The following is a 21,537-nucleotide window of genomic DNA, read 5'->3' as shown; positions in this document are numbered from 1 at the left end:
CTACATGAACACCTTGAAAAACTGAACGGAACAACGTATTTAGCATATTGGATATATTACACACAATCATCCAGATTAGTGATTTGAAATGATCTGGACTGGATTATTCTGCTTATATTTAATGTAGGATGGAATGTAGTGAAGTACATCTGTTTCCATGCTGCCTACTAGCTTCTTGACAGCTTGATAGAGCTTTATGTCTGCTTGTTCTGAGAGTCTGAACATCTGGGCCTGTGTATAAAAATTGAAGCCAAACCTCTGAGAAACCCAAAATACCCCTGTTTTCAGAATACGAATTGCTCGGTCGTGTAGCAGAGCTGCTCTGGCTTCATGTCTGAGTGGCTGCCGTACTGTTCCTACCCAAGGATGGAGATGGAGGCCTTCTCCTTCCCTTCACTTCATGCCCCAACAGGAGCTGCCCGCAGCTGCATCACATCTGTAAGCTCTTCCTCATCGTTTTGGATCCCATCATTCATGATGAACCCAGTGAAGCCCAGCCAAAAGCTCAAGCAGGAGGCTGGGGCATGCATGCTGCTGAGAGATGGGCTGGGGGTTCTTTGTTTCACCAAGCCTGTGGCCCCAGCTGCTTGGAAGTTGAGTGCCTTTTGGCCTCTTCCCCCTTGTGTGGATTTGAAGCATTTTCCTGTGGCTGGAGAGCGTGGAGAGGCAGATCAGGCTGCTTTGGAGGCAGATAAAACTCTGTTTGCTTTGGAGATTCTTTCAGGGACAAAAATGTGGCTGAACTGTTTTTATATTCTGAGCGTGAGCATGTGTTGTGGAGCAGCGAGAGCCTTGGGTAATTGGTACCATTAGCCTCTGGGAGCGTAATCAGTGCAGTAATAATAAAATTGGCATCAATAAGAAGGGTTTTGTTCTGCTTACGTTGCCTGGCAAAGCAAGCAGTGATCTATCGGGGCAGGGAATGAACAGGCTCAGCCCAAATTAACAAACTTCATTAACATGCTGCAGTCAAGGCAGCTAAAGACAGTCTGAGGCTCTTGCTGGGCTGCTGAATGGGCTGGCTGCTGAAGGGAGAGGCTGGCGAGTGGCTTGTTTGAGAACTCGGGATGTCCCAAGCTGTTTTGTTGATTAAACATCTCCATGAAAACCCCCTCAGATGTTTCTTAGCATGGCAAAGGAATGTTTCAGATAATAAAAGGCAGGAGGAAAGGGAGAAGGGGGTTCTGGACCAGGCCAGTGCTGTTTGGTGACACGGTGCCCTGTCCTGCAGCTCATTTTGGGATCGGAGTGTGATGCTCCCCATGGAGCGTGTGCCTGGCTGATGGGAAGGGGATGTAAAGAGGATCCTCAGGTTTCTGGCGTGGGTTTTGTTTGCACTGTTGCTTTCCTAACTGCAAATGTGGGAACTCTGCTGGGGAGGCAAAATAGTCCCCATACAACAAAGCTCCCGGTGACTTAAACAGGGAGGGCAGGCACGTGTTGGAAGGAAGAGCCTTACAGCAGTGAATAAACCAGGAAAGGGTTTAGAAATGAGGTGCATCTTGAGGAGAGGGAAGGAAGGATCTCCTCACTCCATGAATAAACGGCACAGTGCATCCACTTCCAGGAGGTTTTGTTAGTGGTTTGAAGGGGAAAAGGATCGGGAGATCCTGAGATGATGTGCTACAGGCTGGGACACTGCTTAACCCCCTCAGGGGCTGTGGAAAGTCCGTTTGCTACTGATAATTTCTCTAAAAAGGGAGAGGAGAACGAGGGAGTAGCTGTGACGATAAATGCTCCAGTTGTGAGACAATATTTGAATGTGAAAACCCTGTAAGAGGAAGGGGGGGGTGTGTGTCCTGATGTATTTTAGCAAATACAGCTGTTAGAGCTGCTTTCTTGGGAAAAGCTGGTCAGCTGTAAGACAACATGTCTAAGTGGATGAGGACCGGTAAGAAAAGTAACCCCAGTCAAACCCTGCTTGATTTTTCCAGCTCCTGGGAGGCTCTACGAGGTGAAGCTGGTGGCATTCAACAAGCACGAAGACGGTTATGCGGCTGTTTGGAAGGGCAAAACCGAAAAGGCACCTGCAGCAGCAGTAGGTGAGGAATGCCCCATTTGCTGTCTGTCTCTTCTCTTTGGCACGTGGCTTCAAAGGAAAGATACGGGTACAGAAGAAGGACTTCAACAGGCACAGTGCCAAAATGGGGAAGGTCCCAAGATAAGGGAACTCCCCTTGACAGTCATTGCAGTTGTTTTGGAGGAATTATCTTGGGAAGGAGAGAATGGAGCGAATTTTCCTCTTTCTCAGTACTCTCTGGCCCCATGAAGTGGCTCAGGGATGGTTTTGGAAATGCCCAGTAACCTGGGTTTCATCTCTTACATTACACAGATTCAGGAATGTGGGTGATCTGCATGCCAACTTTCTCAGTGCTAGAAATTGAAAGCTCTGAGGCTCTGATCCCAGCCCTGCCAGTCTGTGGTGGGGTGGTGAAGAGCCTGGGCTCCTCCTCACCCTGGTGTGGGCCTGTTGAGCAGGTAACTTCGAAGCTGGCCTCCTGTGTGCCCTAGCAGTATGCCACCAGCGTGGTGTGGGGGTCCTCACTGGGATTTTTCCCCATAAATGAGGAAAAGCGTGGACAGCTGTGCACACAGATGGGCTAAGCAGGACATCCATGGTTACACTGGAGGGCAGTGTCTTTGTGCAAGCTTCACAGCCTTTTTATTCCCTGATTTCTGTCTGTGATGGCTGTCCCTTGCCCCACTGTCATTGCATCTCCACATCTTTCACTTTGCCTTGCACCACCGTAGATCCCCCGGTGCAGAAGGGTCCCCCACTGCCTCCAGTCCAAGTCTATGCAGAGTCCAACAGCTCAACGTCCATATGGCTCAGGTGGAAGAAACCTGACTTCACCACGGTCAAGATCGTCAACTACACCGTGCGCTTCAGCCCCTGGGGCCTGAAAAACGCCTCTCTTGTTACGTACTACACAAGGTAAAGAGGGATGCTGAGGGTTCATCTGCCATATATTGCTCATATCAGGAGTAAACACAAGGGAGGAGGAATCTGCAGAGATGTCCCAATTCTTGGCAAAATCCTAGGTGTTTCAAATGCTGGGATTGTCTGCTTTGGTCACAGATGGATTCAGAGATGGTGAAGTGTGGCACTGGGATTGCCGCAGTGGGAGTTTGTCCATGACTTAAATACCAGGAGGCAATTTACAGACCGGTCTCTGCATCTTTTCTGCATTATATGGACCTTACGTGCTTATTTCCCGGTTGATGACAAAGCCAGGCACAATTATGGCCAGACTCAAAGCATCTGTGATTTGCGAGATGGTCCTCACAAGTTTGGTTTAAAAATGGCTAGTGTCTAAGGAGTTGTGATTTGGGGATATATTTTAAATTTAGATTTCCATGCAGGTTTTCAGCCTGTAGCTAGACTTTTCTCTGCAAGTACATAAAAAGGGGCCCCAAAGGCTGGGAACCTGCTTTCTTCTGTATCTGGGAGCTGAATGCTCTTGTACTCACATGACTGCAGGAGATGAGCTTTCAGTGAAAAATCAAATACTATAAGAATTAGGATAACCTCTTACAGTGCTCCTGGTAAGGTACCAGGGTAGCCATGGGTTCCATCTCATGTTAATGACCTTCTGAATGCCTCCTCTTTTGGCAGCTCGGATGAAGACATCCTCATCAGTGGGCTGAAGCCCTACACCAGGTATGAGTTTGCTGTGCAGTCCAATGGTGTTGGTATCGATGGGCCCTTCGGCAGCGTGGTGGAGCGGTTCACCCTTCCCGACCGTGAGTATTTATGGGAATTGAACCTTGATCTTTCCTCGATTTCTGTGAATCTCCATCAAATCCCTGAGAGATTCCAAGCTCTGATGTCACTGTGTACATAAGAAGCTCAGAGATGCTCAGGGTTCCAAGCCCACTGAAGGAGCACAACAAGTCCTGACCTGTAGTGGGCTCAGTAGCAGCCTCCTCCCCTCTGCACTCTCAACATCTTGTTTGGATGAGCTGTCCAGCCACCTGGGTCACACATCATTTTATGTGTGCCAGCATAACTGTGGCACCACTGAGAAAGATTCATGGAAGGCACAGTCATCGTGCCCTGCAGGTTGGGTGCTCTCCTCCTCATTCCTGCTGCTCACAGTGGGTCTTTACTCACATCTGCCAGGTCCCTCAACTCCTCCGTCTGACCTGCGGCTGCACCCACTCAACCCCTACGCCGTGCAGGTGCACTGGTGCCCTCCCGCCGAGCCCAATGGCATCATCGTGGAGTACCTCATCCTGTACAACGCCAACAACACGCAGCCTGACGACATGTGGACCTTGCTGACACGAGAAGGTGAGCCTTCCTGAGGTACTGCAATCCAGGCAAACACCTGTCTTCAGTCTCTTCTAAGTTCAACTAAATACCCCACCAGCTATTTAGTTGCTCCTGCCTTCTCCCCTGGGTTTTGTGTCAGCCTACAGAGCCTGGGCTGGTTAGTCCTGCTGATTTTTGCCTCTGTTTGAGTACATACAAATAAATTCAAGCCACCAGCATTCATGAGGCATATGCTGATCATTTCTTCTGGTCATACAAGAGAGTGCAGGGCTGTGACTGCTGAGAGATGTGAAATCACGTACATATCTAGGGCTGAAACAGCCATTATTGTCCAGCAGACATCCATGAGATACAGGCCACTGCCATCCTAGGAGGATGTATGTCAGCAACACTGCCTGCAGTCTGTGTCATCAGCTCTGTAAGCAGCACATTCATTAAGACTTAGGAGGTGTCTGAATTACCTCTTAGAGTTCATGGCACAAAATCTCTCACTTCTGGCAGTTCAGCAGACTTCCACTGCTGCTTTGCTGCAGCCCTGTGAATGCACTTGAAATTGCACATTTTTAACCTCTCTTGGCTTGCTTTTGATCAGGAAATATCTTCAGCACTGAAGTGCATGGACTGGAAAGTGATACCAGATACTTCTTCAAGATGGGAGCAAAGACAGTGGTGGGGTCTGGTCCCTATTCAAACGTTAAGGATGTGCACACCCTGCGGGAGAAATTGTCTGGTACGAATTTCCCTTTTGTCCCGGGGCAGGAAACGAGTTGCAGTGCTGAAAACCGCAGTTCATCAGCAGTGGCATTTCTCTGTTTGCTAACAAATTGCCTGGTGTCACCGTGCAGAATGTGGCTGTGGGTAGGAGAGTGCGGAGGATCGCAGCTCTTTCCTCAGATGTGCAGCTCTATAGGCCCCAAGCAGCACCAGAACCCATCCCACAGCAGAACTCAGTCTCTCATCTGCCATCTCAGCCCCCCTGGAAAGGCACGTGCCACCTGCGCCTCGCTGCCTTTGTTAGGCCTGTGTAGCATGAAATTAATAAATACACACGGATGTCAGCTTGCTTTAAAGTGTTCTAAATTGTCACTGCCAAGCCATCTTTAATCCTTTTTGTATATAGAGGCATCACCCATTGGTTTTAATGAAGCTGATGGTTCTCTGAACTGAGAACACTTTGTGCCTTCTTCCTGCTAACAGCTGAAATAACGCAGCTGTCCTTCCCCTCCTAGATGTTCTGGACATCCACTCTGTCACGGGAATCATCGTGGGAGTCTGCCTGGGGCTGCTCTGCATCCTCTTCTGCATGTGCGCCAGCTTTCGCAACAGCAAGCAGAGGTAGGTGCCGCCTCGCAGGGGGGAGAGGAGGCTGGTGTGGAAGGAGGCAAAATGTGCCGGGACCTTCTTCCTTGTGTTCAGCTGGGCGGTTTGGGATGCAGTGTACATGACATCAGTTAATGTAGAGATTGAGTTATGGGAGTGTTAGTCAGCTAAAAGGAACATTTTCTTTTTCTGGTGGGGGGGAAAAAAAGGCAAGAACAGGGAAAAAAAACACTATTTTCCATTTGCCTGGTTATTTCATGTGTCTGTTTGGGTAGTATTTTGCTTTTGATGGTGGACAACTCTTAAGGATGTTTGGTAAAACTTTCACTTGGGAAGGTGATGAAAGACAGCGACCGCCCTGTGACTAACAGCTTGTTTTAGGTAGGATTGGACTCAGCCCAAAGCCCCCTGCTATTCCAGGGCTCTGGATCCAGCCACAAGCATTTGGAAAGACTGCGATAGGAAACCAGCTTAGTGCCTGGGGAGAGCTTTGAGCTGGTGAGAGATCCCAGGCCTCGGAACAAGCAGCTTCCTCGCGAGTGTCAGGCTTGGGTCTAGTTGCTTCTACAGGCATGGGCTGAGTGGCCTGAGCTGGATTACTTTATCTGGTAGTTTGGGGCAGAGGAACACAACGTGAAGGTGATCAGAGAAGTCAACTCTTGTTGTTTTCCCTCAGGGAGGCCCTGCCAGGCCTGGATTCCCAGGCAGCTGGCAACCATGCTTACTACCACCGGGGCAGGCAAGGGGTGGCAGCTCCCAGTGCCACCTCAGATGCGCACGAACTGGAGTCCCTGATGTCCCCACTGCCGGAGGATGCACCCGTGCCCCTGGGAGACATCACAGAACTGACAGAAGTGCACAGCCTCATCCACACCAGCCTCCCTGAGGACATCGTTCATGGGAAGAGGAAGGTAAGGACCCGTGCAAGTGGTGACTGCACTCCTACCCCAGGTAGGAGCCTTCATCTGGGGTGTTCCTGCTGGGAAGTCGGGGTCTGATTCTGTCTGGCTCTGCAAAATGCTGGTAGTCTTGGCTGCAGGCTGTCAGGTCCAAATTTGGGATCACCGTGCCATCTGCTGCCCTGCTTCACCTGCCAGGGGTAGTGACCCCTTAGCCCCAGAAGACAAGAAGTCTTTCCCAGCTTGCCTGACATTGCGTTGTCTTTCCCTCCTCCTTGCCCATTTCCTCTCTCAAGCTCGTCTGAAACATTTCATTCCATTAGGGAACCTTTAATTGGCCTAATTTAGTTAATCTGTTTATGCCTCTCTTTGTAACCCGGGGAGAGCATGTAAAGTAATTAGGAGGTTCAGTGAGACAAACGCCTTGTGAACGCAGGGGATTTGCACCAACAATCCTCTTGTGTGTCGCAGAAGGGAAGGTGAGCTCAGGATGTGTGGCTAACCTGTGCTAGCTGCTAGCAGCGAGGCATCTGTGGCTGTTTTAGGAAATAAAACACCTTCAGCTGCCTTTAACAGCCCTGTGCACTGAAGCCATGCCCTTGGCAGTCCCCGAGTGCCGTGTCGGATCGGTGCTCAGCTGAAGGAGACCGTCTGCAGCCAAGCCACATCCCTGGATTTCAGCAGAATGGAGCTGCCTTTCTGGACCCGAGCCGAAGAAAGAGTGCGAGGAATTTCCTACAGCTCTTTCTGTCAAATAAGGAACAAATGTTTTCAGCAATGGTGACTTACCCCGAGAACAGGTCAGGCAGAGGAAAGTCCTCTGCTCTGGGAGGCCTTTCTAGGGGCAGCGTATCCAGATCTCTCTTCCAAAGCAGGAGTGCTGTCTGCAGGGATCTGCAAGATGACTTCGGACTTGGGGCAGGCAGTGCCCTCCAGTGGGAGGGGGCGTTTCTAGCAGTGGTTTCTCTGCCTCCTTAATCGGATAGGGAAAGGCAAGTGAGAGTTAAGGTTGCCAAGTCGTTTTGCTAGCAGAACAACCGGCTTGGCTTGTGATGGATGTGGACAGGGAAGCAGGGATCACCATGGAGCAGCCACCCGGAGAGCAGCGTTGTCACCCGAGGAGCCCGGTGAGCTGAGGATGACCTGGCAGGTGACAGAGCTGGAGTGGTGGCCGGCAGCAACAGGCTGCTGTTGCTGGGAGCGGGCACTGGAGGGAGATGTGTGCCCGCACAGGAGCCCCCGCTGCCCCCTGCCCGCTGGGAGGTGCCACCTGAGCCAGCCCGAGCTCCGTCTCACCCACCTCGTACCCTGCTGGGTATATTTGGGTGTGAAAAGACCCAGCCCAAAACCATCTTTATGCTGCACTTGCCAAGAGACTCCAGTGGAGCTTGGAGGCTGTTAGATGTGGGGGCACAAAGAAGGGACAGCAGCAGCAGCCCCTCTCTCCTATCTCCCATCACAGCGCGGGACTGGGTGGATTCCCAGCCACATGGCTTCAGGACAAAGGGACAAAATCATGTCTGGGTGGCACCACGCGGAGGTCACACACCAGGGTCTGTACGAGCACTGACAAGTGATTTTTTTATCCTTTTTTTCATGCCTTCCCCTTCCCAGTGACCCCCAGGTTGCCACCCTCGGCAGCACGCTCTGAGTGATGCCGTAACGCAGGGGCTGTGGTGCCGCAGCTCTGTTTCCCCTGACAGATGGACTGGGGATGCTGAAATGGCTCCGCTCCAGGCATCTCTGCCACTGCTGCTTTGGGGCCAAGCAATCTGGGGGGCGGGGGAGAGCGTTAAAAAGCATCTGCTTTCCGTGGAAGACTTGAGCTTTTCATTGAGGGAAGCCAAACCCAAGCGTTTTGGCCTAGAAATGTTTGCTGTTGTGCTGGAACCTTGCTTGCTTGCTGCCCAGCTCTGTCCTGGGGAGTCTCCTTCCACGGGGACTGTGTTTCCCTTGAAGCATCCCTGTTTTTCAGAGGGCAAAGCTATAACACGTTGGGCATCTTGGATCTCCCCAAGTTGTTTTTCATTTTTTTAATTGAAATTCTTCTGCGTGGAAGCAAAATCCCGATGTTTTCTGGAGAGTCCTAGGTGAGAGCTGTGCTCCCGTTGACAGCTGGCAGAGATTCTCCTTTATCTGACCGGGGAGAGCTTTGTGTTAGTCTCTGTGGGCAGGGATTTGGCCTGTTTGTCTGCATGGCACAGGGTTTTCCCTCTCCTGCAGGCTGGTACCACTCAGCGATGAGTCCTTTCTCTCCACTGTGCCACCCTTAAAAGCTGGGCACGTCTGAAATGTCGCCAGCTCTCTTCTGTGCAGGATTTCAAGCTAGCTTAAATAACTGTCCCCATAAAACAGGGAAGGCTTCAGGATCAGCATTTCCTACATGGTCATTCTCAGCTCCTACATGCACATGAAATCTCTGCTTGTCGCTGGAAGGTGGCATGGTCTGGGCACGTTTTTATCAGGTGGAGTTTCTATGAACAGGCTAAAACGAAGAGGCTTGTTTGCTTTGATTAGGATTTAGCTGTAGTGGAAACACCTCTCATTGGCAGATGTTTTTATTAGTTTCCATTCTTGTGTTTGCAGTGGACTGAAAAAGGGATTTTTCCCTCTGAATTGGTGTTAGGCTGACACCCCTTCACCTTGCTCTTCTATGGTAAGAAAAAAAAAAGCACAAAAGACAAGAGAACATTTCCCTGTCGTCTTCAGCCATTCGCTGTTGCCCTTGTGTGGAAACAAACAGTATCATTTATTACACCAGAAGATATTGCCTGAAAGAAACAGAAGCTTCCAGGCACACAAGACCTTTGGGTCTATGATGAAAGCAGACCTGGAGTTAGCTGCAGCTGCCCAACCTTGGAGACTCAGCCCCACGAGGGATCCCCCGCACCGTAACGGGCTCCAACAACACGCGGGATCTGGGCCATGTTGTGTGGCTGATGGCTTTTTTCTGTTTGTTGAAAGTTGCAAAGTGGTGCAAAACAAGTTTGTTCTTCGTTGCAGCCAATTTCAGCCAGAGCCGAGCAGGCTGTTCCCAGAGTCATCAAAACCTATGTAAACACGGCAGATTGACGTTTCCGCTAACAGATGGCCCGCTGGGGATTGCAGCAGAGCTGCCTGTTTCTCTCCACATTTTTTGGTATTCACAAGATGCCTGCAAGAAGGTTTTCAAGTTTGCTCTGTGTGTACGCGTATGCGTGTGATGCTCAGATCTCTCTGATGGCAAATATGCATGCAAGCATCTATAATAGGACCCACACATTTGCGGGCGGGTGTGCATATTTGTGTAGGTTCGGCGCTGAAATTTCCAGGCAGTATTTGCTCAGTAACGTATGTTCCTTGGAAGAGGCACAGAAGCCATCAGTCAGCGATGGAGCTGCAGAAAGATGGCAGGAGAAGCAACCGGAGCGCGTCGCTTGAGCACTCGCATTTAGTGACATTCCTTGTTGTGAGCCCTGTGTGAGTGTTTGCTCGATTTCTTGCTGTTACAGGGTAGTTTAGTGCTTGCCTGCTTAGAAGGGAAGCAGTTAGGGGATGCTCTTGGCTCAGAGCATATTGTTGAGGATCGTGGAGAGAAAAACAGCCAAGCTGCTGCCTCCAGCATCTACTTCTGAATTAGACTGCTTGACGTCCACAGCTCCAGGTCAAGCAGCCCCCGTTCTGCAGCATGCTGTCACTTAAACGAGGCCCTTTACTCCTTATTTTCCTGGGGCTTGATCCTGAGGCTGTGGCCGAGCTCCTGTGACTTGGGGTTGGCACAGGGATGGGACGTGCTCTGCCTCCCACCAGGGCAGGGTGGTCAGAGGGCTCAGGAAGGCTCAGGCAGCCCCTCGGCGTGTAGGTGAACGCTTAAAATGCCTCCTGCCAGCACGAGGTAGCGTTTGCTGCTTGCTGAATAGCTGCCTGAGGAATGCCTGGCTCACATACAACATCTGGTCATGTATTTCTACCTAATTTCCAGCCAGATGGACCAAAGCATGAGGAGGTCAAATGACTCACACAAGGTCAGGCTGATGTCAGAAATCTCCTTGCTGCCTTGGCTGGGCTCGCGCTGCCTTCTCTCTTGCTGGAGTAGAGCAGGGCTGTGCAAGCAGTGGCATGAAGCAGAGCAGCAGAGCAGAAACCTGGTTTTTCCCTGCCTGACAGTGAGCAGTCGGTGGTTTGGGGGTGTGAATAGATGTGCCGCGCATCTTCACCCTCAACAACCACCATGCTCACAGCACCAGTGCTCTGTGCACACCCACGCTTGTCGGGTCAGGGTGTCCTCTTCACTTTCTCTTTGCTTTCACCTTGCATCATCCTCTCATGTCTGTCTGGGCAGATTTTAGCATCTGTGGAAGGAGGGAAGGAGCCTACAGGCAGCTGGCTCACGTCGTCCTTAAACCCGCGTGGTTGCGTCAGCAGCAAGGCTGAGCTCAGGTAGATGCAGGGCAGCCCAGTAAAATCAGACCCTGGAAAGAAAATACTTTTCTGCCTGTGAACTAATAGTCTGAACTGTTAAATAACTTCAGCTCTTAAAGGCCCACATTTCCCATGCACAGAGGTGTGCATTCAACAGTTTATTGCAAGGGGAAGCTGAGAGAACCCAGAACAAATTGCGTTCAGCCCATATAATTTAATTAGATCTACAAACAAGGTAACACTGCTTGCCCAGGGGATTTCAGCTGAACTAGGAATTGCTTGGTGGTCTGTTGCAACAAATAAATAAATAAATGAAATAAGGCCCCGAATTTTGTGCCTCTTTATGGACGGGCAATAGCCGAGTGTTTACCCAGGCCCGAGCTGAGAGCAGGAAATGTGTCCGCACGGCATTTAGCATTGTCTTCAGCTCTTGCACACAGGTGAGGGTCCTTTTCCATGCTGCAGAGCGTTGCTTTTGCCAAAGCAAATACTGGGGTCATTCAGCTCCAGGCTTCCAGCATCCCCGTTTGCTTCCAGCTTTGCGGTGCTTTCAGGAGGCTCGTTCTGCTGGGGGCTACTGGCAGCTTTGCAGAGGACCTTCAGGTGGGTTTTGTGCCATGGTGTACGCTTAAAGCGTGAGAATCAGTGGAAGGCCCCTTCTGAGTCCTGTTGAGAGCCACCTGGCAACTCGTAGCCACTTGCTCACCATCACGCAGTGGCACAGAGCAGTGACCTGTTGTCGTGGGGTGATTGTGCCAGTCTGCTCCTATTTCGATGCCTCCAGGAGCATTCCCTGCATTTAGCTTCAATCTCCCAACACCACGCTGTTCTCTCCAACTTGCACTTCCCTTTTTCGAGCCATTTCTCATTTCAGGCTTAAGAGGATAAGGATCGGTGTCTGTGGTAATTGGATCTCTTCTCTCTCCCACTTTTTTTCCTGCAGTCTTCATGGAATAAATCAGCTAACCAGCCCTGGACAAACAGCATAGCCCGATACGGGGACGCTATCACAAAGGAGCCTCTCTCTGCCGTGAACGGATCACTGAAGCTCCCTTCCAGCGCAGGACAAAAGCTTTTGTTACAAGCTCTGGTTTACGATGCCGTGTTGGTGGGTGTCCTTTGGTTTATTGGCTTGTGCATTCTGATGTGGTTTTCTCCTTTTTCCCCATCTCCCTTTCTCCTTTTTGCAGCAAAAAGGAGAAAATATTTTCTCCTGAGCTGGCTTTAGTTCGCTGCTCACGGGCTTTATCTCTTTCCTGGGTATAGGAGCGTATGCCAGTGAGACGGATGGGATTTGAGTAAAAGCGGCTTGTTTTGTTTTTTTTCCAAGCATCTCTGAAAGCCTCAGCTCTCCCCTCATCTCCTCTCTTGATTGAAGCCACCCCCCAAGGGCCTGCGCTGAAGAGGGATGGAAAAAAAACAAAAGCTGAAAAGGGCTCAGGCCTTTGGGTGGTGGCCAGAGGGCTCAGGGAGCAAGGTTGTGGTAGTCCTGGTTCCTGAGGATCTGGAGCCAGGCACCAGCAGTCTGCTCATGAGCTAGGAGCTGCAGTGCTCAGCACAGAGGTGTTAAGATCTGCAGCGTGCTCGTCTGAAGAAGGAATTGCATTTTTCCCTGTGGCAGGAGTCAAAGATCGAGGGCTGATTTGAACTCCTCCAGACAGGGTAGAGCAATTCCCACTGCACTTATCATCCTTCTGTGGGTGTACGGCCTGGGAAGAAGTGCTCTTTCTGGTATTGCTTCATGGGAATAAATGTGTACGACTGTGTTTGAGAGTCTGTGCGAGGATCAGGACGTCTGGTCCACCTCTGCAAAGCAAGCTGGTACCTGCTCAGGCTGCCTGTACCAGAATTGTCTGGGTGCTGCTTTAAAAAGCTCACCCCCAACAAATTCTTCCAAGCAACCCACCTATGTTTTCTTCCTAGATAGTGGTGTGAAAATCAATTATACGCAGGATGTAATTAACGTTGTGGATAGAGTTAAGACAATGTTTTACAACCCAATTACGGGGCACTGTTTACAGCACAGCTTACCCATCAGAGTTTGTCAACAAAGAAGGAAAAGTGTTAAAATATGTAAATGATGCACAAAGTTGGCTTCAACAGCAAGCACAAATTACACTTGGGATGTCTCACTTCCATACTCCGAATTGTCTTCTTCCTGCTAAATCACACGGCGCAGAATCTGAGTGCTGATTGCCTGAGGTGCCCTTCAGGAACTTCCAAAATAGTTTGACTGATGAATTATTGAGTGGCGATCAGATGAATTATTGAATGATAAGCAGAATGGCCTGCTTGTGAGCCAGATTTCTGCAGACCCAATAGCCTGAACTATTGAAACTGCGGAAGAGAACTGATTATTTTAAACCAAAAAGGTGAAGGGAGCCCTGGAATCTACTTGTGGTTCCTTGTCATGAGCTGTCTCAGCAGCCAATTTTCTCAAGTGCTGCCTGCTCGCCTTGTAGAAATCTGGCTGTTAATACAGAAATGGACTGGTGAGTTTTGAAAATTGTTGTCTTTGACAGAGGCTTGGAGAAATGGTTGCTTCAGCCTGCCAAGAAACCTGGGGCGTATCGCTCCCTTGGGACTTGCTTTCCCAAATGCGAAGTAGGAATAATGATCCCGAGATGATTTGAGATGCTTCTTAAGGCTTCAGCTCTGAAAAACATATCAAGATAATGCTTAATAGTAGCATGTGTACATCCCATTGCACTCTGTGGGATTAAGAAAACACCGCATGTTGCAGTGCGTGGTAGGGTCACAGCCTCAATTAATTTACTTTGCCTTTTAATTATTTTTCCCCTTTCTGATAACAGAATGAAGCAAAGAAAAGCCACCCCCCAGCCAGCCTCCACCAAGTGGAAGCAGAGGTCATCGTCCATTCTGATTTTTCAGCCTCTGACAGAGACTACGACTCCCAGCTGCACGCCCTGGACACTGAAGAGGCAGAAACAGAGGAGCAGGAGCCTGAAGAGTTGCCCTCTGGCGAGGTGGCTCCTCCCGGCTCTCCCAGCGCCCAGCAGGATGCTGGCCAAGCGTTGGATGGCTCCCGGGGCAGTTCTGAGGTTCAGACCCAGGAGGAGCCATTACACAGCGCCAGAGAGACTCCCAAAACTGAGGCCGTTCGCGTCCCTGGGCTCACCAACGGCTTCCACAGGCACGGGGAAAGTCTGGATTCAGTGGAAAGTGGAGATTCGGACTCCATCCAGGAGTGCAGGGGGGACGTGCGGCCGGTCAAGTGCCAATTGCTTTCCGTGGCCCTGGAAGAGGCCCCCCTGTGTAATAACTCTGGTTTAAGCAGTTCGTCCTCAGCATCTGAGAACATGGCATGTGTCCACAATCACTGAAGAGTTAAACTGATCTGATTTTGATCATGGGAGAGCTAGAAGCACTACAAAGGGCCTGTCCCCGTGAGGTACCGCGTGCCCAAGACTCGCTGGACCCAGCGGGAGCTGAGGAGGCTCAGCATCTCACCGGGACGGGGCTAGGACCTGTCAGCTGTACATAGCGCCTTCAAGAAACCAGTAGGTAGAAGGAGAAGGGCCCAGCTTTCTTCCCGCTGAAGCTAGTGAGTAACTTGGTGTTCGTGGGAGCAGGACTGAGCCGTCTCCAAAGTCTGACCCAGCACCAGGGCTAGGACGCAGCCTGCTGCGCTGAGCCGCTGCGGTCCCCTCGCTGCGGTCCTCGAGGCGCCCAGCAAGGCTCCTGCTGCTGCTGGCACGAGGCAGGGTGCACCGGGCGCTTCTCCTGCACTGTCTGCTCGCCAGGGAGGGCCTTGGCACTGCCTTCTGCCTCGCCGTGTTGGGATGAATTCTGTTCGGAGTCCCACAAGGGGGTGGAACCAAGACAAACAGATGCCGCGAGCTGTAACCACCAGCCTTTTCTGCCCTCCCGTGGTTAAAAGGATTATAAGGCTCTCTTTGTACGCTACCACAGTAACTATTGCTAGCAGGCTGATGTAGTGGCCTTTTATTACACACTCTACGAGTGCCTCTAACAACTTGTACTATATAGAACCTTCTTCAGTGTCTGGGTCATTTCACCAGCCCGGGCTTGGTTTTACGTAGGTTCTTGTACCTAATATTTTAGGTACACATCTGTCCTTTTAATGTACAACATGTATTTTTATTTCCTTGGAGCATCTTTATATTATTTAATTTTATAAAGTGGAGTAGTGTGTGGTATAGAGTAGCATTTTTACTACTTCTCTCTCTCTTTTTTTTTTTCCTCCCTAACAACACAACTACCTCATGTCTGTTGGAGAAAAAAAAAGCAGTAAATCTACTCTTTTGTTATAGTCCATTATAGGTTTTAACTTATTCTTATACTGCCTTTTTCTAAAGAATATGTTTGCACTGGTTGTTGACTATTTTTATTGAATAGCGCTGCAGAGCTGATGTCTATCTTGGTTTGTTTCTAAGTATTGCTGGAGGAGACATTCCCTGCAGCTGGAGAGTTGGGCTGTGTGCTCTGTAGGACTCTGTTTTGCAGGAGCTGGCGAAAGGAGGCTGCTTCAGCTGGTGGGATGGTGGTCAGCCTTTCTCTAGAAGTTTATATTAGCAAAGATGAAAAAACACCAATTAGAAAATCAAGCTGTGATCTAGGGGAAAAAAGAACCAATTGCAAAAGTAAATTGTGATCTCGGGGACATGTCTTTCTGTGCCCAGGTGGAGACACCTCAGCTGTTTCTGATTTTTCAGAGAGCAGCTCTCAGCCTCCCGTGAGCTGTAGACCCGCTAAAGGCTTTGGATGAACAGGTGATAATTTCTAGTCACCTCTGAAAATCCTGGCCGAAGTACTTTTTAAGACCAGAACAAAATCAAAGTGAAGTCCTCAAGTCCTTGTGCTCACACTGCTAGGTCCAGGTTTATTAGAGATAACGTTTGACAAACATCCTGTGACCCTTCCTTGCTGACACCGTTGGCTTGCTGCTGCCGTGTCTCTCAGCCTGGCCTTCAGGTGGAGGGTGAACTCCTCTGGCTGTCCTTTAGCCTGTCTCTGCCCTGTTCCAGGGTCGTGGATTTTGACTGTGAACACTGTAGATGGACTCCTCGGGGGTGATAAGGATTGTTAATTCTGCTCATGGGGTGTTTGGTAAATGTTCTGCCTTCCTGAGGGTTCAGAGATCTGGCCATTTGTTAAAAGATAAAATGAGGGTAAAGATTCCCAGTTGGCGTTGCTCCAGCTGGTGTTTGGTATCTTGAGGAGTCTCAGAAATGCTGAGACTGAGTCTCAGAGTCACCAAGGCTGTGTGTGGCATGGAGACTGGAGAGCAGTGCCAGCGAGCAGGCCAGGCAGGAGCTAGTGCATGGAGCTAGAAAGCCAAGAAATGATAACTGGGCAGAGGAAGTGCATAATTAACCTCCAGAACTCACTGCCACAAGACTTTGAGACTAACGACTTAGCAGGGCTGCAGATAAGACAGTGAAGTGTTATTGCAGGCAATGAGGGCAATTCACAGTTCTTTGGGAGCGGATGCAATTGCAGAGGTATAAACCCTCAGCTGGGCACTATCAGGCCCCAGCTGCGGAGGGTGGGGGGAGAAACTGGACCTGAGTTGCTGTTAGTTTTATGGAAGGGTCCTTGTCCTTCCCCAGTGACAGAGCAGACCCTGTAGAAGCCACATTGCTAACTGTGATGTGCAGAAAGTGGGGTACAGACGTGGGGTAAGCATTGCAGATCAGCCTGAAATCCCTTCCTGCCTGTCACTGAAGCAGGCACAGCGTGGCAGCATTCCCCTGGATCATCTGGGGCCGATCGTGAAACCTCCACGTTAGTTGCGTGCTGTGAGAGCAGAGAGCAGGCCCTTCTCCTTATGCACCACAGAAACAGTTTTGTGTCCCCACCTTGAAGCTGCTTCTGATCTCGTTCCACCTCAGTAGATTTTACCAGGGCACAAAGCTGGCACCATTTGGATGTCCCGGCGCTGTGGGGGCAGTGGACTGGAGTGCCAGAGCTCAGCTGCAGAAATCAGGGCCGTTCCCTCACACCAAGAGATGCCAACAGCGAGGCTCCGTACGAGCACTGTGTCCATGCAGTGTCCGGGGGCCTTGGTGCCCTCATTTGCTGCAGCTCTGCCCCAGGGCCCTCCTGTCCCGAGCACGCGTAGGACTGGGTTAGAAATGAATGGAAGAAGACAGACAGTACACACGTGATGTGTAAAGCTGAAGCAACCAGTGCATATATTTTTTTATCATGAAATAAGTAGCTTTCTTGCAAATTTCTCACAGACACTCAAGCTGTTGATACCTTTAATTACCCATCACACTTAATATATGTTCCTACGCATCAGGCTCCCTTCCCCCTTCCCTTCCTTTCAGTAACACTAAAGATTATTGCTAGTCAGCTTTTTGCCGGTGTATATTGTTTTACATTGTTAAAATGTCAGATTTGTCTCACTGGCATAATTTTGTAGTATTAATGTTGCCATTTGGCTACACAACTGTATATTTCCCATGCTGCTGTGAGAGTCACAATTCTTATTCCTTTACTTCTTTTAAATCCCTGCTACATGAAATACATGACTCAGCTGAGGATCTCCACTCTTTGATTTCCTACTTAACAGACAATAAAGTTCTGGTTGAAATAGTTAAAATCAGATAACTTATAACCTAGGTTCTGAGAGTTTTTTTATGTTACTAGCCTAATAATCCTGAGATCAGCCCATGAAACATGCTGTATAAGAAAACAACCACTTCAGTACATTGCTATATATGTTTTTGGTCTCATTAGAAATAGATGTCTTGAAGGGATCATTTTGTCTTTTCTAATCAATACCCTTGTTAGAAAAGAGGGCTTTAGTCCAGCAGAAATCCACCATCTCGTTCTGTTACTGTATTCCCTCGATAATATTTTAAAATTAAATTTCATTTAACTTTCTACACAGTGCATAAGGACGTGTAACCAGAACTTGATCTTGTTTGAAGATTGTGTCTGTATTTGGTTCCATGCTGTACTTAATTATAACTTTCTTTCTTCAGAGACTGTTCTTACTCCACGAATACTCTTTAGTGTTAAAGTGTAAGAAGACATTGTCCTTATATTCCTTAACTAATGGATTATTAATAAAATATTTTAAAAAAACAGTGGAATTTGTCTCAGGAGTCAGTCTGTTACAGCTCTCAGAGAGAAAGTTGCTGCGGAAGGTTCATCTTGTAACTTTGGAGCGGCTGGGCCCTGGGAAATGTGGTTTTAATGCTTACTCATTTCTCAACTGTTGAACTGATTCCTAGAAGAAAAAAACAAGTCCAGTTTTGTACAATGTCTCGTTGGGGATTTTTATGGGGAAAATAAGCAGAAGCATCAAGCAAAGAAATGGTGAGACCTCTCCTAGATGGTGCAGTAGGTTAAATACTCAGTGGCTTGTGTCCAGCAAGATTGGCAAGAAGATGTCTGGCGGTGCCTGAGGACACACTATTAACCTCCCATGCGTCTCCCTTTCTTCCTAGGATGCATTCCCTACTTGAGGAGATGGCTTCCATTATTGCTTTATGCTGCCAGGACTATGGGGCCATAAAATCTCATTTTATCTGCATTATAGAGGTAATAAATCTGCACTTAGCGTAGTGTTCGCTGATAGTGGTTACAGGGAACTCTGTCAAACTGCCGAACTCTGATGAGTTTTTCTCTTAACGACAGGTAACAAGCAAGGAAGGACCTTTGTGGGGGGTATGACTGCACGCACCCCACATCCACCTCAGTTCACAGCATGTGATGCTTGCAGGAGGCTGCCGAGGGGGCACGGTGGGGCAGCACCTGGATTAACAGAGCAGAGGGACGGGTGGACAGAGCGGTTACAGGGGAGCTGGGACTACGGAGGACTGGAGATAAGAGATTTGTTTGCTTTTCATTCCCTTGGCAGTATTTATTGCCGTGCTGTGATGCAGCTGGCAATATCCTCATACTGGGCTCGAGGCTCCTGTGGTCTCAGGTAGCTCAGCAAGGGGCTGGAAGGCAACGCACCCTGCTGCAGCGAGGTGGCCGGGGATGCTCCACAGCTGCTCCCATCGCACTCTGGATACCGACTGGGCTGGGAGCAATGTGTACCTTAGTGGTTATAAAGCCTCTCCCAGGATCTCCAAACAGCAGCGTGCCCCCCCGCTGTGTTTTACAGCCATGCCCAAGGGAGAAAGGTCTCGCCAAGGACGGACAGTGACGCCATCTCCTCGCCTCTTTGCAGCGATGACACTTCTGTCACACAGCCAGGGCTGGTCCCAGCCCTGAGACTGGATGCCAAAGGGTTTCCACTGGGAAAAGCGGCTTCCAGAAGCATGTCCCAGTGCTGCAGGGTGCCCCAATTTTGGCTCCTCTTCCCAATACTGACCACAAAGCAGATGCTAAAACCCCACGTGTGCGTACGTAAGTGAAAAGCTCCCAGGCTGTTAGCAGACAGGGAAGCCACAATTACACATAGAATAATAAATGGAGTGGATTCAGACAGGTTAATCTCCTGCTTCATCCTCTGAAACTACTAATGGTGTCTTGGGGACCTCAGTCTGCAATTAATTGGTGTAAATCAGGAGCACTGTTGGAGCTAATGGAAATTCGCTGAGCAAGGGGTGAGAGAAGCCCCGCGAGGCTGGCTCTCATGGAGGATAACCTTGTGGGGAGGGTCAACAGATGGATGGACCCCTCTGCAGGAGGGAGGATGGAGGGATGAACCCCACACTGCCTCAGCACAGGCTGGGCACCTCCATGCTGCAGCTCTGCTGTTTTTCAAAAGTTTCTTTCTTTCTGCTCACCGTGTGATAAACAAATTCCTACAACCAATACAAAGCAACTTTTTAGCCTTCGTAGTTTACAGAGGAGCACAGAATAATGTGAGTGCTCCAGATTCCTGTCCTCAAGTAAGTCTAAGAAGAGCCCCAAACCTGCATTTTTCTTTAAAAAAATATCATGGTGAGTCCCAAATCTCATCCCACCCAAAATATCAGGTGAGTCCCATTGTTTGGCAGAACCACACCTGTGACTTTTGAAATTGACACTAATGATGTCATTTGCACAATGTGGGCTGAATTTAGAGATGCTCTGAAGAGATAGTTATCTACCCCTGCTCCTGAGTCCTGCCACTGCCACCCAAGACGTTGCCCATGCATAGGAGCAAAAGCATCCAAAATCCGTAGTTCCTGGGGGAACAAGCCCCATAAAGCACACTGTGCTTTGTTTCTCTTGGAGTTACTGATCCTGACAAGCTGTCCTTGGGGCCAGTTGGGCTCTGGAGCCTGCTCACCATGCTGGTGGAGTCCCTGGAGCTGCTACAAGCTCACGATGGCTGCTCGTGATAAATGCTTGCGTGGTGGCAGCCAGGAAGACAGCTGGGGAACAGGAGCAGAGTTTGCGCAAAAGGTCAGGGACAGCGCAGAAATTCAGATGTTACCGAGAGGCCAACAGAGCCAGTTCAGCCCAGAGCAAATTCTTCCCTCTACTAAATGAGCAAACCTTTAATGTGGAGCAGATGCAGTGACGTCTTCTTTCCTCGCTAGCTGACTCCACCACGCTCAGAGTGTACCATCAGGAGAGCCAGGCATTGCCTGTCTTTGCAAAAGGTTTTTATCAGGCTTCTGGATAGGTTTGCAGGGTTAGCAACCTGGTACATCAAGCTCTGGTCTTGTTCTGAAAAGAGAAAAGAGTTACCATCCAACTCTAATATTTTTTTCCCCTCAAACAACACAAAAGGCTTTGAGCTGTCATCAAAGGGATGATTTTGCTGCTGTTGATGATGTCAGGGAGTTGTGTTTGTGGGATAACATCAATAGGGAACGGCTACGGCTGCAGGGCTGGACCCTGCCCTCACCCTCTGCATCGGTCCTGGACACCATTTCCAACAACGGGTCCCTCTGAGTGGTGACAAGCAGGAGCGAGACCCTGAGGCAGACATGAGGAAAACAGCCCCTGCCATTAGCACAGGCTGTGCTGGCCAGCTGGGACCCATGAGGGGAGAACTGTGAGGGGAGATATGTGAGGAAGACCTCCCAAAAAAGACCCGTGAGGGGACAACCGTGAGGGAAGACCACTTAGAGGTCCATGGTGCAGTCCTGGTGAGGGGAAACTGGTGATGGGGGACCCATGAGGGGAGACCCCTGAAAAGAGAGCTCTGAGGGGACACCCATGAGGAAGATCCCTTAGAGGAGATCCGTGAGGCAGCTCTGGTGAGGGGAGAATGGTGATGGGGGACCCATGAGGGGAGATTAGCAAGGGGCCAGGGTTGAGGGGAGACCCATGAGGGAAGATCCCTCAGAGGAGGTCTGTGAGGCAGCTCTGGTGAGAGGAGAATGGTGATGGGGGACCCACGAGGGGAGACCCCTCAGAAGAGACCTTTGAGGGGACACCCATGAGGAAAGATCCCTCAGAGGATGTCCATGAGGCAGCTCTGGTGAGGGAACAGTGGTGAGGGGACACCCATGAGGGCAGACCCCTCAGAGGCGATCCATGCAGCAGCTAGCAAGGGGGAGACCCACGAGGGGTCCCCCCCAGACCCCACACAAGACGGGTGCTGAGACACCCCTCACTGACACCGACTCCCACCCGCACTGCTGCCTCCCCCCGGCCAGGAGGGACATCCCCAGAGCCCTGAGAGTCCCTGAGCCGTGACAACCCCATCCCGGCCGGCCCCATCGCGGCGCTGCGGGCGGCTACACAAGATGG

The 21,537-nt window shown here is 50.0% G+C and overlaps 1 protein-coding gene and 1 long non-coding RNA gene across 6 annotated transcripts in view; one reads left to right on the top strand and one right to left on the bottom strand.

Moving 5' to 3' along the window:
- IGDCC4 (immunoglobulin superfamily DCC subclass member 4) overlaps positions 1-17,978 on the top strand; it is an 84,461-nt gene extending 66,483 nt beyond the window's left edge. For all 5 annotated transcript variants that reach the window (XM_072043200.1, XM_072043201.1, XM_072043202.1 and 2 more), the window contains 9 exons: positions 1,935-2,042; positions 2,752-2,935; positions 3,617-3,744; positions 4,124-4,294; positions 4,869-5,006; positions 5,506-5,611; positions 6,273-6,507; positions 11,840-12,004; positions 13,710-17,978. In XM_072043200.1, the coding sequence (XP_071899301.1) occupies positions 1,935-2,042; positions 2,752-2,935; positions 3,617-3,744; positions 4,124-4,294; positions 4,869-5,006; positions 5,506-5,611; positions 6,273-6,507; positions 11,840-12,004; positions 13,710-14,240 (1,766 nt within the window). In that variant the 3' untranslated portion in view covers positions 14,241-17,978. The remainder of the gene's footprint in view (positions 1-1,934; positions 2,043-2,751; positions 2,936-3,616; positions 3,745-4,123; positions 4,295-4,868; positions 5,007-5,505; positions 5,612-6,272; positions 6,508-11,839; positions 12,005-13,709) is intronic.
- Positions 16,092-21,534, bottom strand: LOC119718029 (uncharacterized). Its single transcript, XR_005268625.2, has 2 exons — positions 20,332-21,534; positions 16,092-18,121 (listed from the first exon to the last, which is right to left on the bottom strand). It is a non-coding gene; the product is annotated as an uncharacterized lncRNA (long non-coding RNA).
- Between the last annotated feature and the right edge of the window lie 3 nt (positions 21,535-21,537).

The sequence above is a fragment of the Anas platyrhynchos genome, chromosome 11, assembly GCF_047663525.1.
Source record: "Anas platyrhynchos isolate ZD024472 breed Pekin duck chromosome 11, IASCAAS_PekinDuck_T2T, whole genome shotgun sequence".
In the NCBI taxonomy this organism is placed as follows: Eukaryota; Metazoa; Chordata; class Aves; order Anseriformes; family Anatidae; genus Anas; species Anas platyrhynchos.
Note: the sequence above shows the minus strand (reverse complement) of the source record. Positions and strands in the feature narration are given on the sequence as shown.